Source organism: Macrobrachium rosenbergii, chromosome 9 (genome assembly GCF_040412425.1).
Source record: "Macrobrachium rosenbergii isolate ZJJX-2024 chromosome 9, ASM4041242v1, whole genome shotgun sequence".
NCBI lineage: Eukaryota > Metazoa > Arthropoda > Malacostraca > Decapoda > Palaemonidae > Macrobrachium > Macrobrachium rosenbergii.
Window position 1 is genome coordinate 36799570 of NC_089749.1, and position 23261 is coordinate 36822830.

The 23261-nt window shown below is 39.1% G+C and overlaps 1 protein-coding gene across 17 annotated transcripts in view; it reads right to left on the minus strand.

The window, feature by feature from the left end:
• The window catches only part of ArfGAP3 (ADP-ribosylation factor GTPase activating protein 3), a 199223-nt gene that overhangs the window by 167304 nt on the left and 8658 nt on the right, over nucleotides 1-23261 (minus strand). For 11 of the 17 annotated variants that reach the window (XR_010854067.1, XR_010854066.1, XM_067108896.1 and 8 more), the window contains exons 2-4: nucleotides 17078-17269; nucleotides 3466-3597; nucleotides 1952-2059 (exon numbers count right to left, since the gene is read on the minus strand). Coding sequence is in view for 14 of the 17 variants with exons in the window: in XM_067108896.1 (XP_066964997.1) it covers nucleotides 1952-2059; nucleotides 3466-3597; nucleotides 17078-17269 (432 nt within the window). In the remaining 3 variants the exon portion in view is untranslated. The remainder of the gene's footprint in view (nucleotides 1-1951; nucleotides 2060-3465; nucleotides 3598-17077; nucleotides 17270-23261) is intronic. The other 6 variants (XR_010854068.1, XM_067108902.1, XM_067108907.1 and 3 more) reach the window with 1 other exon arrangement.

Here is a 23261-nt window from a genome sequence, read left to right on the forward strand (position 1 = left end):
AAAATCAAACTAAATCACATGGAAAATAAATGGAGAAAATGCCCAAAAATATTCTTTCATGAATCCCTCTATGCCTCTGAAACAAGTCACAACTGTAAAAAAAAAAATTCATATCAAAAGTTGCTCAGCCAAAGGATATTTCCTTAACAATTAAGAGATATATATTCACCTTTTATTATGCATATTTAGGGAAATGCTTCTTGCATACAGTCATCTTTGGATTATATGTATTTCTGAGGTCCAGATTAAAAGAACTACAGTCACTACCCAACTTACGAATGAGTTACGCTCTAGACACCCATTCGTATCTTGAGTTGTTTGTCAATTTGGTTTTTAATACAGTATGTAGTGCATAATTTTTACTGATGTTTACATTCCTGAGTTAACTTGGGAGTCATGGATTATATCATTTTCACTGCATTTTTAAATCATGCAGTACTATAAAGAATTACTCTGGGTGTTAGAAGGGTAAAAAAAAATAAAATTTGGATTCATGCAATATTTAAAATTTACCATTTTCTCCAAGCTTTGAAAGTTATAAACTTGAGAGAATTTTGCAAGAGCAGCATCTGACACTGGAAGTTCACAAAGTAAACAATGAATACCACCACCTATTGACAAAAATACATACTAAACATTTCCTATGGGGAGAGGAAATAAAGAAAATGGGAATCCATCAAAGAAAGAATTAAATCGGGAAGACAGAAATAAGTCGGGATATTTTACAAGTAAGAATGAGTATTCTTGTGATTGTAAGAATACATGGTGGTTAATCACAAGAATATTTGGGATAATCAGGGAAGGGGTTAAAGGAACAGGCTCTTCTTCTTCCTCCTGTTCTTTGCAAAAATTCTTACTAGAAAAATAGGCACGCAGGCCAAAATTTTAACTTATGGGTGGCAAAGTATTGCTGAATGTTTGTACCATTAATGTTCATAAGTAGGGTAGTGACTGTAATTGCAATTCCATTCATTTGAAACCCATTCCCTACCTAAAAAACACTAACTGAATAATGATGCTTTATATTTTTTATCACAGCTCATCTTTATAGAACTAATTCCTGAAAAAATAACTTTGTAATTATTGTGCAAATTACCAGAAGCACAGCACCTTTAAATTTATGTAATTATCTATAAAAAAGTAGTGTATCTGGGATTAAATGCAAAATGTAAATTTAATAAGGAACAAAAAATAAACTGGCAAAACTACGGTTCCTGAAAACACTACATAGCATATTACACAAATCACACACTACAATTCAATAGTAGTTTAACAGCAAAAAGGATCTAGCCATCTTTAGATACATGAATGTACCAAAAGATTTGTTATAGATGAAACGGAGAACTGGAAGAGGACAAAAAGATGTATGGTTCAGCAACATCACTAACTACGCTAAGCACCCAATGCAGTATCCCCAAATCATAATATGAACTAACCTAAATAGAAAAAATTTCCCATTAATATAAAAATTTCTTTCTTCCATTTCCATTATACATATTAAGTTCTAAAATACTACATATAATCTATGGAATTGATTTCAATGCTAACAAAAACTTACAATTTAATACTTTCAATCAGCATATGAAAATGCCAATACTTCCACCTACAACACATACACGAATAATTTCTCAATAATCTTGCCAATTAAAAAAAAATATAAAATACCTGAAGACGAAAAAGCATATTCAGCCGTGGCAATATACACACCTATTTCTGTAGTCAGACAACACCCACCACACGAGGAATATATGGCATTTGAAAGAGGTTATTATATTCCATTGGCTTCCATACCTAATAACACACACAGGACAATAAAAAATAGCGCTTTGTAAAAAGTGACAAATAAGTGATTACAAACCAGGTACAAAAGCAGTATTATTTGATACTGTTTTAATCAAAATTCAAACAAGGTGCCAGCACAATGCTTTAAAACTTTTCCCTCAAGTGTCACCTTTTTATCAGCCTGAGAGGACGAGGTTGATGTAGCAGCTGGAAGTATCCAATTGCTCAGTCCTACCATACTTGCCATTTTTTGAGCTTCATCGTAGTCTAACTCCATCTTCAGTGCAAAAAAAGAAGAGTTCTTTTCTAACTTGCAAGTAAATAATCTAGTAATGCTGAAGTATATAAGATAATGATGGGAAGAGCAAATTTAGCTACAATGCACTGTGCATATTCATTAAAATATTCTCACTCTGTTTGCAATACAAAAATTTATAGAAAAGCTGGTTTTCACTTACTGATCTATAAAGTTATCATGTACCACATACTGTATTTATGGAAAAAATGGCTGATGCTTACAATAGAACAATCCAAGGTATTCAAAAGTAAATCCTTCTGCTTTAAACTGGATACTATTCACTTTACTGCAATTGCAAAATGAACATGTACTAGGTGCCACAATCCCATCATCTTAATTAGTGGCTAATGGCATTTTCATATAAAATTTTAAAGATACTACAGTAGACTTATAGTTTCAAAATATTACACTTCTGTCTTTACCTGAAAAACTTTAGCAAAACTGAAATGCAGTTTGCAGTAAATAACAGTCCTCAAATCACCTGTCATAACCCCCTCCCCCAACAACACAGATTCCTTTTCTATAAAATTAGTTAATACAGGCTGAGTTCCTTCAAGTCAATACCCAAAAATCTCAATTTCTGACTTTCTGACACTGTGACCTCACCCACACTTCTTGTTAGAACATAAAGTACTTGGCTAACTGCATCTTCAATCAGTGTCCAACTCTAACATAACATCATCTGCCAATCACCACCACATTCATAGCATAAGCAGGGTTGTTTGAGTGTTAGTGAAAAACATTAACCCTAGCTAGTAGCTTTGAGGAATTACACAGCCCCAAAAAATTAACCTTCATACTATAGCATATGGACAATTCTTACCTTTATATGGTTTTGATGTGATACCAGTTTATTATGCAAAGAAAAATCTTACTATGTACATAACACTTGACCCATTCATGGCATCCAGGAATGTAGCCTATACACATAGCCAACTATACACCACAACTCTTAAGTAAAAAGCTTCTACAGGTACTTGCATAACCACAGCTCTACTTATGCTTATAAATAATTCTAAATACTTCCTCAAATATTTAAGAAACATCCTCAAATACCTCAAGAAACAGATTCCTTAACATACAGCTTGTCTAAATTCAATGTTTATCTAAAGTCCATAATAAAATATTTGACAACATTCACTACAGTGGGTGAAAAAGTCTTATATTTTACTTATATTTTCATGTCTACTCTGAGGCACACTTTTGGTTATTGCTCATCTTTTCAAGACTCTTGTCCATCATTAGTAAGGACTCTCAAATTTCTCTCACTCATAATTCAAAGCTGTGGTAGAGTGCCTTTCAATTTTTCTGTGATCCTTTTAAAACAAGAAAATAATGAATACTTAAGTGAAACATGGTACCAATAACTTACGCAATAGCCTTACCCTAGTGCCATGAATCCTCATTGCCTGCTGAGACATCTGGCTAAGTTTTTCTCGGTACAATTGGGCTGCTCTGGAGTTGTATTTCTGTTGAGCATCGGAAGTAGTGCAGTTGTGCTGACGGAAGAAAGTTCTCTGAAAGAAAACATTTTTTAATCACCATGGATACACTACTGCCATAAAAAGCAAAATGAAAACTTTTTGGATCAGAAAATAAAAGGGAAGCCTTGTTCTAACCAAAGATGAAGAAACCTGAAGCACAGTATACTGTATGTGGAAAAGATAGGTTACAAATATCAACCATGAATATCTCTTGCTAAATGTTATGACCATCATCTGATGACCCTCATTTCAACTTCATAAAATTTAAAGAAACTGTATCCATGTCCAAATATAATTATACTGTAGTAGAAACCGGATCATAAGTTAACTGATTCTTCAAAAAACCTCATTATCAGCAGCTTTTCATGAATATTCCTTTGCCTAATGTGTGGATTACTCTGACTGTATAAATTATTAATAGTGAAAGCAATACTGCTTGAAATTTAGAACTTCACAGTCAACGTCTGAAAATCAGTATAAATCAAATTTAATTTGTTGTAGCTTGCTTGTTTTGGCTATGTGCACTATATTGCAGTTCCTAGGTTGTTTTCTTCTTGGGTTGAGGAAGATGCCAGAATATAATTTCCCACTGAAGGAGTTTTGTAACTAGTATGTTGTAAGCACACAGCAAACTGAACTTCGTTCTTTAAGGTCATATTGAGTGTAACTGAGTTTTAAGTCTATTAACATTCCTCTGCATGATGTACAGTGAACCCCCCATATTCGCGGGGGATGCGTACCACATCCCCCCGTGAATAGCTAAAATCCGCGAATACTTAAAACCCCTCTAAAAGCACTTAGAACTGCCCATTTTGATAGCTTAAACCAAGAAAAACCCTGTAAAAATGCTTTTACCTGAGTAATTTAATAGTTTTATCACAAAAAGTGCATTTATTCATGAAAATTATATGAAAATACAGTAATTAGTGAATATTTCTCAGTGAAAAATACCGCGAATGGGCGAATTTTCCATGAAAAATGGCTAGATATGTTCCACAGAGAAACCCGCGAATGCGTGAGTCCACGAACCATGAGAACGCGAATATGGGGGGTTTACTGTAGTTACTGAAGGTGTTCTGTGATTAGGTTTTGGCAAGTTGAAAAGCAAGATGTTTCAATTAACAGATTGTACTTCAATTACTTTTAACACTTTTTTCCATTTTTAATTTGCATTTTTGTCTTTTAATGTGACGGTCTAGATTATGTCCATAATAATAATAAATCAAATAGAGTGTGCACAGGCAAGCCTTCTCATGTGAATTAAAGTTGCTCCTCTCCCATTACCATAATTTTTACTTAGCTGCAATTTTCTTGTTAAAAAAACCACTGAATACAGTTTTGGTCATGCCTTTTCTTTGTAGTTGGATTTGATGGTGTTTTAGTGTGGTTCCAATGACTGGTGATTAAGTAATTTATTCTCTTGATATGTATCTCTCTTTTGTAATGCATTTTTTGTTATACCGTATTGTTATGGTTCCAATAGTATTTTCTCTGTGTTGGTATTCTACTTATTGGAAGATGTTGAATTTCTACTCTACTTTTTCTTTGATGTTAGTATGAGGTTTAATATGTGTGCATTTTGCGTCTGACTGACTGACTTTCTTCACTGTCAATGTTGATGTTTTACAGCTTCTTTTTAGGGGGGAGGTACATTTCTTGTTTTATCTCCGTTTTTAGGGGGGAGATACATTTCTTGTTTTATCTCCGTTTTTATGGAGGAGATACATTTCTTGTTTTATCTCCGTTTACATCTTGCAGGTCTTTACCATTATTTTGATGGTTTACTGTAAGCTCTTCAGTGATGTTCACTTTCATTTTGCCCCTCCATTTCTGACAAGGTATCATATTGATTTGGTTCAATTATACTGCTGCTTCTTTCTGAATGTGATTTCATTTAGTCTTCAATACAGATTTGGGAGGTTTTCATAACTTTTGTAAAAGGAATTTTTCCATGGCTCAAGTATCCTATTACTGTACTTTCATTCCAATTTAACTTCTTTTGCTGCCATGCTCATTCTTGTCATCAGCAGCTCCATTCATGTAGGAAACATTCTTTGGTCCATTTATGACAAGTTCATATCTTATGCCTTTATGAATGGCACAGGTCTAGTTTGAGGTATGAACCTCATCCCCATAAACTCCACATGCTCTGCACCAAGAAATATATTGAATGTATGTCTAAATTTAGAGCATAATTTACACTGCTGTGGTTTATGGTGCCTGTTCAGCAAGTTGTGTAAGCCCAGTACCTTTCAGACAGAAAAGCATCTCGCTGAAAGTATTTTAGTGTATAAGGCTTTGTCGAATGATAAAATGACTATTTTATTTTCACTGAAAAATAAACCTCAAAGGACTTTCTCCAGGTGTATACACAGTGACACGACCTAAAAGTAAAACAGACTTAGTTTTTGATAAAATATTGATTCACAAAGATTTTGAGCAAAAATGGCCATAATTCCCTATTCTCACCATGAATTTGTAATTCCTGTGGAAATTAACTACTGAAGTTAATTTTAGCAATTTTTATTTCCACATTATTGTCTTTTTCATATGGATTTGATGTAGTTCTAGGCCATGGAAGTTTCTGCATCTTAATTTCAATTAAGTATACCTTAGTTTAACCAGACCACTGAGCTGATTAACAGCTCTCCTAGGGCTGGCCTGAAGGATTAAATAAAGTTAAATAAACCCCACATAAACATTTCCAAACCAAAACATTGATCGCTATGATCGCGATTTATAATACAAAGGCAATATAAGAATATATACAGTATTAAAGAATATATACAAAAAATTATTGGATACAATGAACTAAGGCATAACATTTTGAAAGAGCCATGGAAAAGATGCATATTCATTGTTATGTTGATGTTTTTATAATATGTGAATATAGAGTAAAGTATAATGTAGGCCACGCTACCGTATATGTACAGTATACGATATACCATAGTGTAGGCTAAGCTAATTCTTGTTTGTTAATCAATTTCTCTTTGTATTGAATTATTATAAGTCACTCTGCATGAACATCGAGAATTAGCTGATATTAATAATTACTATACTGTGTATGTATAGAGTATATGTATGTATAGAGTATACTTTATAGTGTAGGCTAGGCTACCATATATGTATACATGGTACTGAATACCCTAGTGTAGGCTAGGCTATATTCAAGATATATTTTTTCCAACAAATGATGGGCTTTTTTGGAACCTAACACCATTGTAAGTAGGATAATACCTGTATAAGCATTTTTAGATTTTTTTTGTGTTTGAACTACCAAAATAGGCAGTTCTTTGAGTGTTTGAACTATCAAAATAGGCAGTTCTAAGTGTTTTTAGAAAGGTTCTAAGTGTTTTTAGAAGGGTTCTAGCTATTCGCGGGGGGGGGGTTACTCATCCCCTGCAAATATGGGGGTTCACTGTACCCTCACATGAAGCCTCCCCAAGCTTACGAACTTCTCGATGGATGCAAGGGTTCCCAAAAGGCTCATCCAACTGTTGGCTGAGTAGGACTTGAGAGCGAGGAAGTTGCCGACTCTTTAATGACACGATTGTACTCTTTTAGGGGACGGAAAACCTGATAATAAAGAATCACTTGAGATGGAAACAATTGCGATTTCTTCTCACTGATGAGTAATCCCAGATCTTTGGCCAGAAGAAAGGTCTTCTGAAGGTCCTCCGTGCACTGCTTCTTCGATGGAGAGGATAGGAGCCAGTCGTCTATATAGAGGGATGTACCCACCCCCATGGGGTGAAGCCATTCACAAGAGGGGTGAGAAAGTGAGTGAATACTTGGGAAGCTGTAGAGAGGCCGAAAAACAGAGCTCGAAATTGGAAGACTCTGTTCTGGAACACAAATCTGAGGTACTTCCTGCTGTCTTGGTGTACTGGGATATGAAAGTAGGCGTCCTCCATATCGATGGTCACCATCCAATCCCCCTGTTGGATGGACGAGAGAACTGTTTGTTTGTTTCCATCTCGAATTTTGTCTTCTGAACAAAGACATTCAGGACGCTGATGTCCAGGACAGGTCTCCATCCCCCGGATGACTTGGAGACCACAAAAAGACGGTTGTAGAACGATGGAGTGCTGGCATCTTCGACCAGCTCTACAGCTCTTTTCGTGAGAAGAGCCGACATCTCCTAAGCAAGCGGCAAAAACCTCTCGGAGCCTACCGAGTAGGCTGTCAATACAATAGGCGTTGACATTAAGGTAGGGTTCTCCCTGAGTGGGACAGGGTACCCCTCTTTGAGTACTATCGAGACCCACTGGCCTACTCCTGTGGCTTCCCATTTCTCCCAAAAGTGTAGGAGTCTTGAGCCTACTGGCACATGGAGGACTGGATTCTCATTTATGAGAGGAAGGCTTTGAGGGAGCCTTTTTGGCTGGGTGTCTGCATGCAGATTGGAGCATGGTCTAGTGTAGAATCTTGTCTTGTTGTCCCGAAAGGGCTGCTGCTGCTGCTGCAAAGGAGGGGTCAACTTCGTAGAGAAAGAAGGAAGGTCCTTCGAGCATTTGGCTGACTGGGTTAACAAATCCTGCGTCGACTTTTTCTGGAGCTCCGACGATATTTCTTGGACCGTGGCTTGAGGGAAGAGTTGCATGTTGGGAGGTAGGGAGGGCAACTGATATAGTGGAGAGGTAAGTATTTAAAAAAAATCTTAAATTATGTATTTATTTTTAAATGAACCTTACCTCTACATGGCAAAGTGAAAATCAGCAGGCCCTTCAAAGGCTATTTAATACAATACAAATATGTACAAATAAGTGTTTGCTTACCTAGTGAAACCAATCCGCCGGCTATTACTGCCGCCTTGAGAGGATGGTCACTCAGGTATGAGAACCTCATCATGAAGATATCTGAAGTCTCTTTGGAGGATGGCCCCTTCAGCAGAAAGGAGAGCAGGATTAATGTACCAAAACCCAGCAGAGCCAATGATGGATATGCAACTACAGTAGTACCTACAGACATGAAGGTACACTTCCTATACTCAACCATGAGTACCTCCAAGCTTCCCAACAAACACAGATGAAGGTAAAAACTGCAGACAGAAAAGCTACCGATCGATTCAGGACACATCCTCTGCACAAGAGAGAGGAGCTAATGCTCTACAAAAATCTTACTGAATTTCTACATCACGAAGACAATGCATGGCAAAAACAGAATTGCAATGCCATTAGGCAGCCTCAATAACTTTCTCTAAGGATAAGTTTTGCCAAAAATTGAAAGACGTAGCCACCACTCGAATGTCATGTGGCTTTACCTTCAAGGTAGACAATACATCAGGATCCAATTTTGCATGACAGTCCTTCACCAAGGACCTAATATAAAAGGACATTGCATTTTTACCCATTGAAAGGTCTGGCTTCCAGACACTACAGAAGAGGTTCTTTACATTAGCCCTGATGTCTTAAGTGCGATTCAGATAAATCCTTAAAGCCCTCACAGGACATAAAAGGGAATCTATCTCATTGGGAACCAAAGATTCCCAACTAGATACGGACACTGTTCTAGGCAAGGATTTGGCCCAAAAATAATTTTTTGCCCAAAACAAAGGCAGAAAGGAAAGAACTGCCTTGTCCTCAGCAAAACCTATCCTAAAGACAAAGCTTGTATTTCACTCACCCTCTTAGCTGTAGCTAAGACCACCAAGAAAAGAGTTTTTACTGAAAGTTCTCTCGATGAGGCCTGTTCCAAAGGTTCAAATGGTGGTAACAATAGAAACCTTAGAGCATCTAGGTTCTACGATAGAGGGGAACCAGACACCTGAGAACCTCCTTTGTCCTCACACACATGAAGGCCTACATGCCTAAGAACAGAAGCCAACATGGCCCCATAGCCTTTAATGGCTGCTACTGAGAACTTTTCCTCATATCTGAGAAATACCAGAAACTTCATGATGATGTTTATAGAGGTACAGGTGCAGGAAAACCCTTTACCTTGACACCAGGATCTATACACAGACCATTGAAGTTGGTAGATCCAATCTGTGGAATCCCTCCAATGGCCTACCTACAAGATTTTGAGAAGCCTCGAGCTCACAGAGACAGTGGACAGTCTCCAACCGGTCAGTTGCAGCATGTGGGGTTTGCAATGATACCTTTCCTCCCTTGGTTCTCCAGGAGATTCCTCCTGACAAGAATTCTGGGCAGATCTATTAACCAATGAAGCAAGTCTGGAAACCAGACCGTCCTTCGCCACCAAGGGGTAATCAAGGTCATGTGACAACTGATAGAATTGCCTAACTTGCTGATGGCTTTTTGGATCGTAGCAAAAGGGGGAAAAACATAAGTCTACAACTGACCAGTCTAATAACATTGCATCTACCGCCCAAGCCAGAGGATCTCGAACGGGTGAACAAAACACCGGCAGACAATGATTCCACCGGGTTGCAAACAGGTCTATGAAGGGGGACCCCCACAGCTTCCACAACTTGTTGCATACCTCCAGATTAAGGCCCACTCTGTCACTATTACTTGATCCCTGCGACTTAGAATATCTGCTAAAACGTTCATCCTCCCAGGAACAAACTGAGGCAATAAGATGTTCTTGCTCTCTGACCGTAAGAGGATCTGATCTGTCAATTGAAAAAAAGACTCTTGACTTTGTCCCCCCTTGGTGCTTCAGGTATGCCAGAGATGTGGTGTTGTCTGAAAAGCCTGCAACCGTTTGATTGCATACCAGGTCCTTCAGCTCCTACAGCCTATATTGCCAGCAGTTCCAAAAGATTATATGCAGCTGCTGTTCCTCTTGAGTCGCAGACCTGACAGCTGCTTTGTGCCTGCAATAACTCCCCAGCTTTTGTCTGATGCGTCTTTATACAACGACAGGTCTGGGTTTGTGAGATCCAGCGACACTCCTTGCCAGAGATGAGGTTTGTCTCTCCACCACCGGAAAGTTTCTTCCAGATCTCTGATCCCAAGAGGCCTCTTTCTTACCCTTGCCCTGGTACAAGTTTCTCCAATGAAGACAAGTGCCCCAACAGGGACAACCACTTCTTCACAGGAACAGGTGTGAAGCTTTGAAGTTCTTCAAGAGTTGACAGCAAAGGGTCTACATGTTTCATTGTAAGGAAAACCTTGAAATTCACATCATTGATCTCCAATCTCCTATTAAGGAGACAGGGTCGACTGAGAAATTTATGACAATCCCCAACAACTGAGTTAGACTCAAAATCATTTCTCTTGCTCTCAGAACGCCCTCCAATGTGGGAGCCAGAATCAGCCAATCCTCCAAGTAGAGGACCATCTTTATGCCCAACAAAAGGAGGCAAAACCTTTGTGAAAACTTGTAGAGCTGGGCTTAGGCCAAAACACATAGCCTGAATTGAAAAACTTTGTTCCCAAAAACAAATCTCAGGTACTTCCTGCACTCCATCTTGATGGGAATGTGAAATATGCATCCTGCATATCTACTGATACCATCCAGTCCATTCTCTGAATGGACACTAGAACTGAGCTCACTGACTCCATGGAGAACTTCATCAGCTTTACAAAGGCACTTAATCTGGAAACATCCAGAACAGGTCTCCATCCCCCATGGTTTTGGGGACTAGAAAAAGGCGATTGTGGAAACCAGGGCCTGACTCCACAACTTCTATTGCCTCTTTCTCTAGAAGTTTCAGGATTTCCACTGAAGGATTTGCCACTTCACCTGATTGCAGAGATATGGAGAGAGAGAGTCACTGGAGAATCTGACAGTGGAGATCTTACATAAGGAATTGAGTAACCCTCCCTTAACACCCCCACAACCAAGGGATCCATGCCAAGATCTTTCCATACTTCCCAAAATTGGGAAAGCCTTCCTCCTACTGGCAACTGAGGACCGGAAACTTCATTCCCATGACTCAACAGGTCCCTTAAATGATTTACCAGACCCTCTGGAGGATCCTCGAAAGGTGTCCTTAGATCTATAAGGTCTAGGAACTGAATTCTGTCTGAAACGAGAAACTCCTGTTGAAGTACAGGGCCTACGGCGAGGAGAAGAAAGCTTGGGCATCTGAGCCGTAACTATCAAGGACTGTGTTTCCGTCTTCTCTACTTCCTGTGCGATGGATGATAAAGCTTCAGAACTCAAGATTTTATCCAACTGAGGTTGAAAAAGGACAGCAGCTTTCTGTGAACCTGTCACAGACTTGGGGCAAGACAAGACCACAACTGTTTCCATTTTTTAAGAATCAAATTGGTGTAAAAGTGGGCACTCTCGCCCGCCGCATCCATCACTGCTCCATCTAAACAGCCAATAAAATCCAAAACTTCCTTGCCTGCAGCAGAGTTCTAAGTGACCAAGGAAGAAAGCTGACAGACACAACCATCAATCACTCCCATAAACATATCCATGAATGCGAGGATCTCCAAGGTTCTAAACAGCTTTGATAAGCGAATTCAATTACGCTTGAGAAAACATTACCTTCCCTTTATTGACCATTCTCTTTTTCAACAGGTCTAAGAGAGAGAAGAAAGCCGAATCCTTCCCTGAAGCTACCTTAAGACTAGGAAGAAGGCCAGTAGAGTAAGAATTAGCTCTCCATTTACCCATATACATCAGCAGAAAAGGGGAAGCGTTTTTGGATGAGGTTTTCTGGTCCAAGATATGACCAACAGCCTTACCCCTACCTAAAACAGCCTTGGTGAACTGAGGTACAAAAGAAGGAAAAAAAGGATGGCCAAATTTTCCTTCCTGCATGAAAAATGTCACGCTTATTCACTTCTGCAAATTAATTTAGGAATTTCTCCTTACATAAAACCAATAATTTCATAAAAGCAGCAGCTGTGTCCGTCTCTTCATTAGGTTCCGCATCAAAGCCCATTACATTAACCATAGAAGACCCGGCAAGCTGTACCTCCGACAGTGAGGAAGAAGGTGGTGGCTTGACCACTGAGTCTGGGCCGACAATATCTTTCGCAACCGAGGCCACGACCTCCACTAGCAAAGGTGGGAAAGTAGCAGTAGGTTGATTCAAAGCTAACTCTCCAAAAACTTCTCTCCTAGGTAGCAAGTCCTCGTTACCTGCCGCCAATGAAACAGCTTTCTCTGACTCGAAAGGCATAGGTCTTGGTTGTGAAACACTTCCGGTTCAATGAACGAATCTAAGTTCTGAAGAGGAAGCAACTCGTGACATCGAGCCAATTCCTGCGCTACACATGAAAACGGCAATCACTTGATTACGGGCCACAACTTTTGTAATTGGAGGAGGAGGTAAAACACGAGCCTGCTTAGCCGGAGGATCTCTAAGCGGAGAAGTTCCTCATTGGATAGGTGGATATCATTCTCAGCTAGCACTCTGCTGGTCCTGCGTTCGATTCTCCGACTGGCCAATGAAGAATTAGAAGAATTTATTTCTGGTGATAGAAATTCACTTCTCGTTATAATGTGGTTCAGATTCCACAATAAGTTGTAGGTCCCATTGCTAGGTAACCAATTGGTTCTCAGCCACGTAAAATAAATCTAATCCTTCGGGCCAGCCCTAGGAAAGCTGTTAATCAGCTCAGTGGTCTGGTTAAACTAAGGTATACTTTTTCTAAGCAGAGAAGAAGGATCCATAAGTGAAAACTGAGAAACATCACTGCCAGTCCAAGTCTCAGAACCTGAAGCACAACCAAAGTCTCTCTGAGAGACCGTGCAAGACGTCACTGGAACGTGACGCAAGGGAGATCGAGAGCAAAGATTAATAGAACGAGAATGATTAGTGCTAGGCACTGGGCACACAGGCAAAAGCCGTAAAGCCGAACGATGTGCAGGTACTGGCCACATAGGTGAAGGATGTGCTGTTGAATGCTATATAGCCGAAAGTAGTGCAGACACTATCGGTATGGGCGATAGTCACATAGGAGATGCATGAGCAGGCAAAATCCACATGGGAAGCACATGCAGGAGACAGACATCTAGAAGAACAAGAGTGAAGTCTGACCCCTGCACTGCTGTCAGGCCGACCAGAGGAAGGGGACAATGGGAACAGATCCACACCGTTCCCTGACATATCCCAGTTCCCTGTTGCTCCAGGTGGTGAGGGAGCAAGACAGGATATGCCAAAGACATGACTATCCAGGAGTGGGGGCACAGATCCCTCCTCTAACACAGGGGAATTACCCAAAACCAACCGAGACCCCAGGGAGGGCAAAACTGATAAAATATTCAGCGAAACTTTGGCTAACTGATTTATCAAGCCCTTTAAACCCTTAATATCCGACTCAATTCGATCAAATCTTGCGTCCTGAATTGATTGGGAAGCTCTAGTAGGAGTAACAGAACAAAGAGAAGAGGAGGTCCTAACCAAGTTACTAGTGGGGGAAGGGGACAAACCATGCACTCCCTTAGCATTAGCCTTAGGCGACTTAACCTCCTGCTTTTTTAGCTGCCTTTTCAGACAATCAGCCTCTGTTCATTTATGATGTTTTACCAATTTTACCATAAATTCATTTGACCAACATTCACAAACTTGACAACGATCATTCACATTACAGTCAACCCCTGCTATTCGCGGCTTCTTCTGTGGAACTTATCCCCAAAATTATCGGCAAAAAATTCAGCAATTTGTAGACTTTTTGTTGAAAAATATTCACTAATTGGTGTATTTTGATATTTTCATGACTAAATATATTTTTTATGATAAAAACATGATTTACTAATTTTCAGAAATTAATATTAAAGTAAACACAGCATATCATACACTCTACTTTACTGAACTTGTGAATTCTAGTGTTTCCCCTGTTCTGTAAAAAGAAAATGGGACAACCTCAATACTCTGAGACAAAATGGCTCTGACTGAATGTAGGGGGGACTTGAGTTTAGCTTTCACACTTAGCTGTAAGCCATATATTTTTAAGGGTGACAATGTAAGATGACTCTGAAATGATACTAAAGTGTTTAGGATGACAGCTTAAGGTATATTTGGTGTAAGGTGATAGTTTAAGGTATACACTTGGTGTCTGAACCATTAAATAGGCAGTTATAAATGTTTTTACAGGTGGTCTTTGGTGTCTGACCTGTTTAAATATGCAGTTATAAGCATTTTTTGGGGGCGTCCAGTAGGCTATTTGCGGATTTTAGCTATTCACGGGGAGTTGTGGTACCTGTCCCCCGTGAATACCGGGGGTTTACTGTACACTCTTTTCCTTGACATTTCACAGATCATGAGGATCACTAGAACTAGAATAAAGCCTAGTACGGCAACCTCTTACCTTACAGGTCCTTATTCTATCATTACCATTCATATCCAAGAGAAAGTTCAAGTAAATTTACATACCAATTCGTCAACAGAAAACTGAGCACCAATAACTCTCTAACAATCTTCTACTGAACTGGCCGACAGAAGTCGACTGACCGGCTACAGTTTGTACCTATCCTTCCCCTGGTTGGGGGTGGGGGAAGTGCAGGCAGTTAACGGTGTTTCAGTGTTACAGCGCTTGGCTAGCAACGTTGTTAGCCAGATAATTGGTATCTCCATTTAGCGGCACCGTTTAAGTGGGGATTTCAGCAGCGATCTCCGGTTAACAGTGCCTTTAAGTGGGGATTTCGGTGCCGATCTCCAGTTAACGGTGCCTTGTTAAGCATGGTTTTAGGCGCTATTATTGTCAATTTTCGGTTAGCGCCAATTTTCAGTTGGAGGCCCTCGGCCAGGGATGGAACCCCCGCCGTTAACCAGGGACTGCCTGTGAAGGCAGTTCCTGGTTAATGGCGGGCTCGGTTAACGGCAATCCAGTTTTATGGCGCTTGTCTAGCACCGAAAATCACCGATTTCCGCTTATTGGAGCCGATAATTGGGTATTGGCACCAATACATACCCAACAGAGGTGCCGATATCCGAAAATCGGCGTTTTTCGGCGTCGATAAGCCCCGAAAATTGCCGAAAAAGCTCCGAAAATCGGTTAGCAGCAATTTTCGGTTGTCATCACACCCTCAGAAACGGAACCTCGCCGATAACCGGGGACTGCCTGTAGATGGATAGAAACAGATATGCATAGAAAACCAAGTGTTTTCATTTTTTTTTTTAACTTGTCTACCTACTGCTGGGGTGGAAGTAAAAGCTATATAATTGAGAGGTAAGATTTACTTAAAAAATTTAGCCTGAAGCAACTACTTAGGACCATTATGATTTATACGAAGTTGTTGCTCTCTAAAGGCCCTCATCCAACGACAAGAGGTTAGGATCCCTGAAGAACAGATTAGGAGGAAGGGCTATAACCAAGTTCTTCTTTGAGCAAGTGGGTTCCGTTCTCAGCTAGCACTCTGCTGGCCGCGAATTCGAATCTCCAACCGGCCAATGAAGAATAAGAAGAATTTATTTCTGGTGATAGAAATTCATTTCTAACTATAATGTGGTTCGGATTCCACAATAAACTTTAGGTCCTGTTGCTAGGTAACCAACTGGTTCTTAGCTACGTAAAATAAATCTAATCCTTCGGGCCAGCCCTAGAAGAGCTGTTAATCAGCTCAGTGGTGTGGTTAAACTAAGGTGTACTTAACTTGAAGGGCTATAACCAACATGGAGGACTGATAAAGAGGTATGTAAGATTTCAATATAGTTATTTATATTAAAGGATTTTTCTCATTTTAACAAAGTCAAGCAGTACCCTGTATTATCCCAGGCTAAGAAAACAGCACATCCTTCAAGGCCTATTTAAGGGAGATGCAAACAGCCTCTTTCTCCTTATCAGGCTTTCTCTCCCTCACTGCCTGCAACCCTTGAGCTAACTTCATCGCCCAAACACCACAGTGTTTATTCTCATCTATCTGAGCTCGATGAATCTGACATTGAGATTCATGCTTATGAATGAGCCCTTGAAGCCCAATGAGTCTAAGCACTTAACAGACTGCTGATTCAGAGGCCCTAAAAGCAGTTGATCCAAGCCCAAAGTACCCTGCTCCAGATCTGTACCAGGTATAGCCTCAGTCTCCATATGAGTAAATAGCAAAATATTTTTTCAGGAATATTGCATTATATGACTGAGTTGTGGGTTTGTATGTTCACAAATTTAAATAAGTAAATACAATACTCTGGCTGTAGTATTAGTAGCAACTGCAGTGATATCTACCTACATACTGTCGTTCTTTTATGGTTAACCAACAAAACCACGTTAGGAAATGCAAGGGTATGTCAACGTGTAACATACAGGCAATATTCCTCAAGACTTACAAGGTCCTTTAAGTTATATGATTACAGTATATGGTTTGGCACTTTAAAAGGAATACTCTTTGACTGCAATACTAGTAGAAATGGCAGTCTTATTTACTGATATAAACTGCTTATAGTTGACCAATAAAACATGTTACATACTATAGAGGGTTGGTGACTCGATTATTTGGAGTTTTTTTATAATTCAACAGGACTCAATTATTCAGTTTATTATAATTCAGCACAAGTTTAGTATGAAAGATATTGAATAACTGAAGTTCTTTTGTAATATTTTAGGAATTTCATCATCAAAATACAGTGATGCTAATCTCTCATAATGTAACCTTAATACATCAGCAATATAACCTAAATACAACAGCAATAATAAAATATATTCACCGCATTGGTGTTGCCACCAAGCTGCATATTGCGAAGCTGTAGCCATGTCCAGTTTGTATCAAGCTGAGTTGAGCGAACGAATGTTAAGTGAACGCCTAAACTACGATGGACAGCTGAGCAGTCAATGCAGATGAATACTCCATATGTTAGAGAGGCCCAAGTTGGATTTTTGGCATTGCAATCAAAACAAACCTGAAACAAAATACATAATGATCAACAAAAATCAAGTAATAACTACTCAACCTTCAAATTAAATCATAACACTGGTTGACACAATAATGAATGAAGATTCTGAAGTGATACCCACTTACTTTACCTATTACTAAATGTCATCAAGATGCTGAAGTAGGTAGTACCAATTCCGCTATACACTATTCACATAACTACTATTATGAAAATTTTCATGATAAAATAGCAAATTTTAAAAGTAATTTGCATTTTTTCTGATATACATACCTGAAGTTCTTTATATTAACGCCAAGCTTGCAAGCTAGAATGGCCATTAAATACTTACTGTACTGACAAGGTCGTTAACAATCCACAGGCAGGGGGAAGCCCCACCCATCTGTCAGTCTACATTCCACTTTGCCTTTCGGTCCAGGCGCCAGATGAGAGGGGTAGCTGAGGTGGGCCTCTATGTTACAAACTTCAGGTTTGTATGTTAGGAAAAATAGTGATTTTTGTGATAAAATCAATTTTTTAGGTACTTGCCAAATCGTTAACAAGTAAAATGCTCCCAATAGTTACTCCCCCACCCTTTAGGGGGAGGGGTTAAGACAGTGAATGTTTAGGTTCATCAGCTGCCTCTTAATCTATTAAGAGGGGAGGAGGGAGGGATCTCAATGATGGAGGGTAAGTACCTAAAATGACATTTTTATAAAAAACAAAGTTTTATTTATATTTACCAAGTAATTACATAGCTATAGTTTCCAAGTAGTGCGACAACCTAAATTAAAAATTCGCGGCAACGCTTTGATTGTTTAGTGCAGGTGACCAGTACCACCCACTAACGGCAATACCAGGAACGACTTAGCAGATAACCTCATTTTGTTTATGCTTATGTCCATCAGGGGGGAGGAGGGAGGGTTCCAATCATGTAATTATTTGGAAAGTTTATATAAAACTTTATTATAAAAATGTCATTTTTATATAAGTAACTTACCAAGTAATTACAAAGCTGAGTCCCACACTGACAGAAGGTGGGATACACGGACATATTTTATTCTAAAACATTCCACACTGACACGAGGTGGGATACATGGACATATTTTATTCTAAAACATTAAGTCATGTAATGAATTAGAAATAGAAAAGTTGCTAGCATTGAATACAATGCTTGTCAGCCCTTGCTAGTTAAGAAAGCCTGAGGCAGAAACTGCCTCTGGTTGGTGCTCAACTTGACCTGCAGTGGCGCAGAAGTAAATCCGAGGGTCGCCTCTACTTCAGTGGGAGCTTTGCAGCCGAGCTGCAGAGTACTCCGAGGGCTGCCAAAGCATTAAAAATAAAAACAAGCACCCTTGCCCTGGGTACAGTACCGCAATAAAAACAACCATATGACACTGTCACCTACACTGAAATAAAAACCACAACCCATCCACTGAGAGTGGTGGGTGCTCCAGGTACCTTGTACCCCCTCAGCTCCCTAAAACTTGGCACCTTACTACAAGGTGAATAGATAGTAAGAGAAAATCCTATGCTTCCTTCCACGATACCATGCCAGTTACTAATAAACACAAGGTACTGCCAAATTTTAACACAGCTTCACTTCACGAAAACAGTGAGAAGCAAAGATCGATTACACTTCCAGAAGGACAACGGACGTAAGGGACAAGTACTGCCTGAAAGCTAATGAGGTAGAAACCGTTCTGACATCTTTAGCTTTCACTTAATGAGGAAAATGCTCTCCTAAATCTGAGTGTTTATGAAAATAAAGTTCATTAGGATACAGGACAAGACAATCTAATTAGAGGACGAGACGAGCTCTTGTCATAACACCCTAAGGGTATGGATGGTCTTGAACTTCTGGTCCCTTTCAGGTAATACCTGAACATTCCAGCTGGACAGAGAGCATTTACAACAAGGAAGTTTGGTATGGAATTGGGGGGGGAAACTGTCAAGAGTTTGATGATTCCACAGTGAACTTTCTACACCCTTCTGGGTCATTTGGAGCAAGTGCATATTATTATCCATCAAACAAAGATTCATGTGCTGTGCCAGGGCATCATATATTAACTGTAATGAGTTGTCCTAGCCTAAGAGGAGGCAGCAGAATTCAATACATTTTTCCAAAAAAAGAAGTTAATAAACGCATTGCAAATGCAAAACTTGTGTTGGCTAGCACATGAATCCATAAAGTAGGTGTTGTTCTTTGTTATAACTTATTTCCAGTGCAGATTAGCAGTAATATAAGTTTTATTTCTTATATTCTTGGTGTTTGCCAAGCTCAGATTTATATCTAAGGACTAACATATTACAATTCCTGGAATATATAAGCAATTTGTAAATTTGGTGTTTACTTAAGTGACATGAAAAGTACCGTACCAACAATGATTTCACTTGTAACTTAGTTACACAAAAAGTACAAACATTACCAAACATTTTTATGATTGTTCCTCATAGCTAAGAACCCTGTCTGTTTTTATATCTATATATAAAAAAACCTATACTGTATGTCAAAATATGAGCTTAAGTGTGGAAAAATAGGTAGAACTGAATATGGTGTTCACTTATAGGTTAGTTTCATGAAAAATACTTACATACACAAACTTTTTTTTTGCTGATTCTAATAGCTAATGCCCTTTCCTTCACTTTGTACATCTATAAAAAAAATTTCTCATTTGATACCCCGGAGATAAAATTGTGACCTCAAATTTTGTTTTTTGTATAACCTTTTTATTTTTCAACCTAAAGTTTTCAAACCTGTATACTTGAATTCCTTGGCTCTTTCTGATTCTAAATACATATGCAATTCTGATCATTATTAACGAAGTTATGGGTCGGTGAAAATATGTGACCTCACACGTGACCTCAAATTTCCCGAGGTCATATCTTTTGAACCGTTTGTCGGATTGGTCTAAAAATTTCAGAAATTGATACAAGGCCTATGATTTCCCTATACACCAAATTTTATCAAGATGAGAGATGAGGGTGTTAATTTAAAAAAATTTTGGTTAACACAGAATGCCCCTATACGAAGTGTTTTTAAGTCAAAATATAACTTAAATACATCCTGTTGTGAAGTTTAGCTATTTTTTTCATTGATAGATGACATTGGCAGCTGGCTGTTTGGGGGCATGTTTGTTTCGTGTAAAAAAAAAAGCAAAATTCCTTTCATCATTTTCTCTTGATTTCATCATAATACGAGCTTTACTTATTTATCTTTTATCAGCGTGAAAACAGCAGTAATATGTGTTCTTTCATGCCCAGTAGTTTTGATTAAAATACTTTCTCTCCAATTTTATTTACGTCGAGTTTCATCCCAGTTGCCAATGCATAATTTATAGTCATTAGCAGCTTGAACATTAGTTTTCTCAGCTTCAGCTACAACTTGCAGCTTAAGTTTAGCAGTACATTTCCTTGCCGATCTTTTCTCCAAAGCGAATAAGGGTGACATGTAAAAATATATCAGTCCTACTGTACCTAACGTCAATTGTAACATAACTACGGTAATTGTTTATTACCGTACGATGGTTGAAATACAAGCAAAACAGTTGTTATCCAATTTGGTTATTAGCAAAACAACAGTTTCTCGTTCAATTGTTTGTGGCTGTATGCATTTACGCAAAAGTACGACGTTACTAACAATACTTTCATCATTCTCTTTTAGTTTTTTAACTAGAAGATGGAATAAAGAGAAGGAGGAAAAGAAGTTGGTCTGTTGTAATTTGGTCTCTCTCGCTGCCTGATTGTGCGCTGCTGCCTGCGCCCGCACAAAATTGAAAAATATTTTATAAATATTGTCGTATCAGTATTAATTGCTAACCCCATCGCAAAATCAAATTATCGTAAGGCGAATTATCGTAACTCGAGCACTACCTGTACGCAAGAGGAAGCTACTGCACTTCTTCCCTCCTACCCCAGGACATACACACTGGGAAAAGGAGCTCTTACGGGGCTTATCAACATTCATTATCAACTAAAAAACAAGAAAAATCTCAACAGCAGTCAGGGCTGAGAGCGAGAAACACGTCTGCAGCGCATGATGGCTGAAAGCAAATTGGAATGTTTACATCCAGGCAGGTGGTACTCCTGCATCCCAGATGGTAGTTAACTGCCTAACCACCTTGTTCGAAAGTTCAACAGCCATTTCCAGCTCCGCTGAAAGTCATTCCTAATGCAAAGGACTGACGGTTTATATATTATGTTGGAACAACTTGGACTTTGGGATATCTCTTTTTATGAGTGTCCAACAGCATATTCTTCTCTACTGGTTTGTTATCATTTCCAGGAAGTACAATGGTACCCCTAAATGCTGTTCATAGTATTGTATTTTTTTTATTTTTACATTTATATTATCAATATACTTTTTATACAGTCTCCGGATTGGCTTTCTGTTGTGGCTTCTATAAGCCACGTCTTTTCTTTTATGTTGTGGCTTCTATAAGCCACGTCTTTTCTTTTATGTTGTGGTTTCTATAAGCCATGTTGTTTCTTTTATTCGTCTGAATTACATTTCTGTCATTGAATGTCTGTTTAATAAGTAGATTTTGGACTTTAGGGCCGAAATTTTTTGTTTTGTTTCCAAGGTTAGAAATCTTGACCAACTTCCAAAGGAGTCGAAGTGAGTCAAGGCTGGGTCATGACAATATCTACTTCTTTTGGATTTGTTATACAGTATTAAGGTTTTAATACCACCCTGCCTTCAATGTACTGAGTTCTCCTGTAAACAGCCCATTGCCATGACAGAAGTCATGGGGGGGTTTAAATAAGTCGCCATACAACGAATAATATAAATTTTGTCCAGGATGAGGTTACCCACAGTGGTAACTGCACTGGGATTCTCACCTGGATATACACCACACCTTCAGTGCCATAATGGTCATTAATCCCCTCCTTCAAAGTTACAAGAGCAGGGACTGCTGTAATTCAATGCATGTACAGATTATCAGCAAAAGAGGAAGGGAAGGGGAAAACATATAGGAGGAGGAGTCAAAGAGTTATAGGTCCCAATGTTCCGCTGAAACTACAGCAGAGAGAGTAGGCATAAAACACCATACACTCCATGCAGTGGATCCCTAAGCCCCCACCTCATAAACAGGTTGGGATCAGGCTAAAAATGCAATAAGTTTGCCATGACAAACCAATAACCAAATACATCCAGTATACCTCTCACGAAAGAGTGTAAGTTGACACCAACATAGGTTCTTTCTTAGACCTTGGGGTAAGGTGATTGAAAGTCCCGAATAAAGACCTTCCTGTCAGAGAGTAAAGCTGAGGTATTTCCGAGACGACCAAAATGTGTGTATTCAAAAATACCCATCCTTTCATTTCCTCGAAAACTTGAGAAACTCTCCCTCGGCTTCTAGCACCAATCTTCAGCATCGCACACCCTCTACTAAGGGTGAGGTCCCATTGCGAGCTGCAAATAAGGCTATGAAAAGGAATGGAAAAAGTTAAGAGTTGTCAGGGACTCAAAAGAGACGGGCACTCTCTTACCAACACGGCAGTTACAGGTAAAGAATATCCCCATTGCATTCCCCCTTCTCTTCTTCCACTTACTACCTTTCCGAAAATGAAAGAGCAATTAAAGGTGAGACAAGACTCCAAAAAACAGTGGTAGTCTAGGAAACTTCACAGAAAAAACAAAGTTGAACCTTAACTGTCCCAAAAAAGAGAAGGCCAACTGAACATGGAAGTTCACCCACATTTCCTTATAGGCCCAGGAGCCTAAAGACATTGCCTGGCAAGGATGGGTTCTGTTAGTCAACTGCACCAACTTCCTGCAGCCTCTGCTTCATCCCAAAAGGACTGAAGTACAGTAAACCACCCATATTCGTGGGGATGCGTACCGTACCCCCCAATAATAGCTAAAATCCGTGAATACTTAAAACCCCTCTAAAAACACTTAGAACTGCCTACTTTGAGAGTTTAAACACAAGAAAAACCCTGTAAAAATGCTTATACCTGAGCATTTTCATAATTTTATAAAAAAAAAAAAGTGCATTTAGTCATGAAAATTATATGA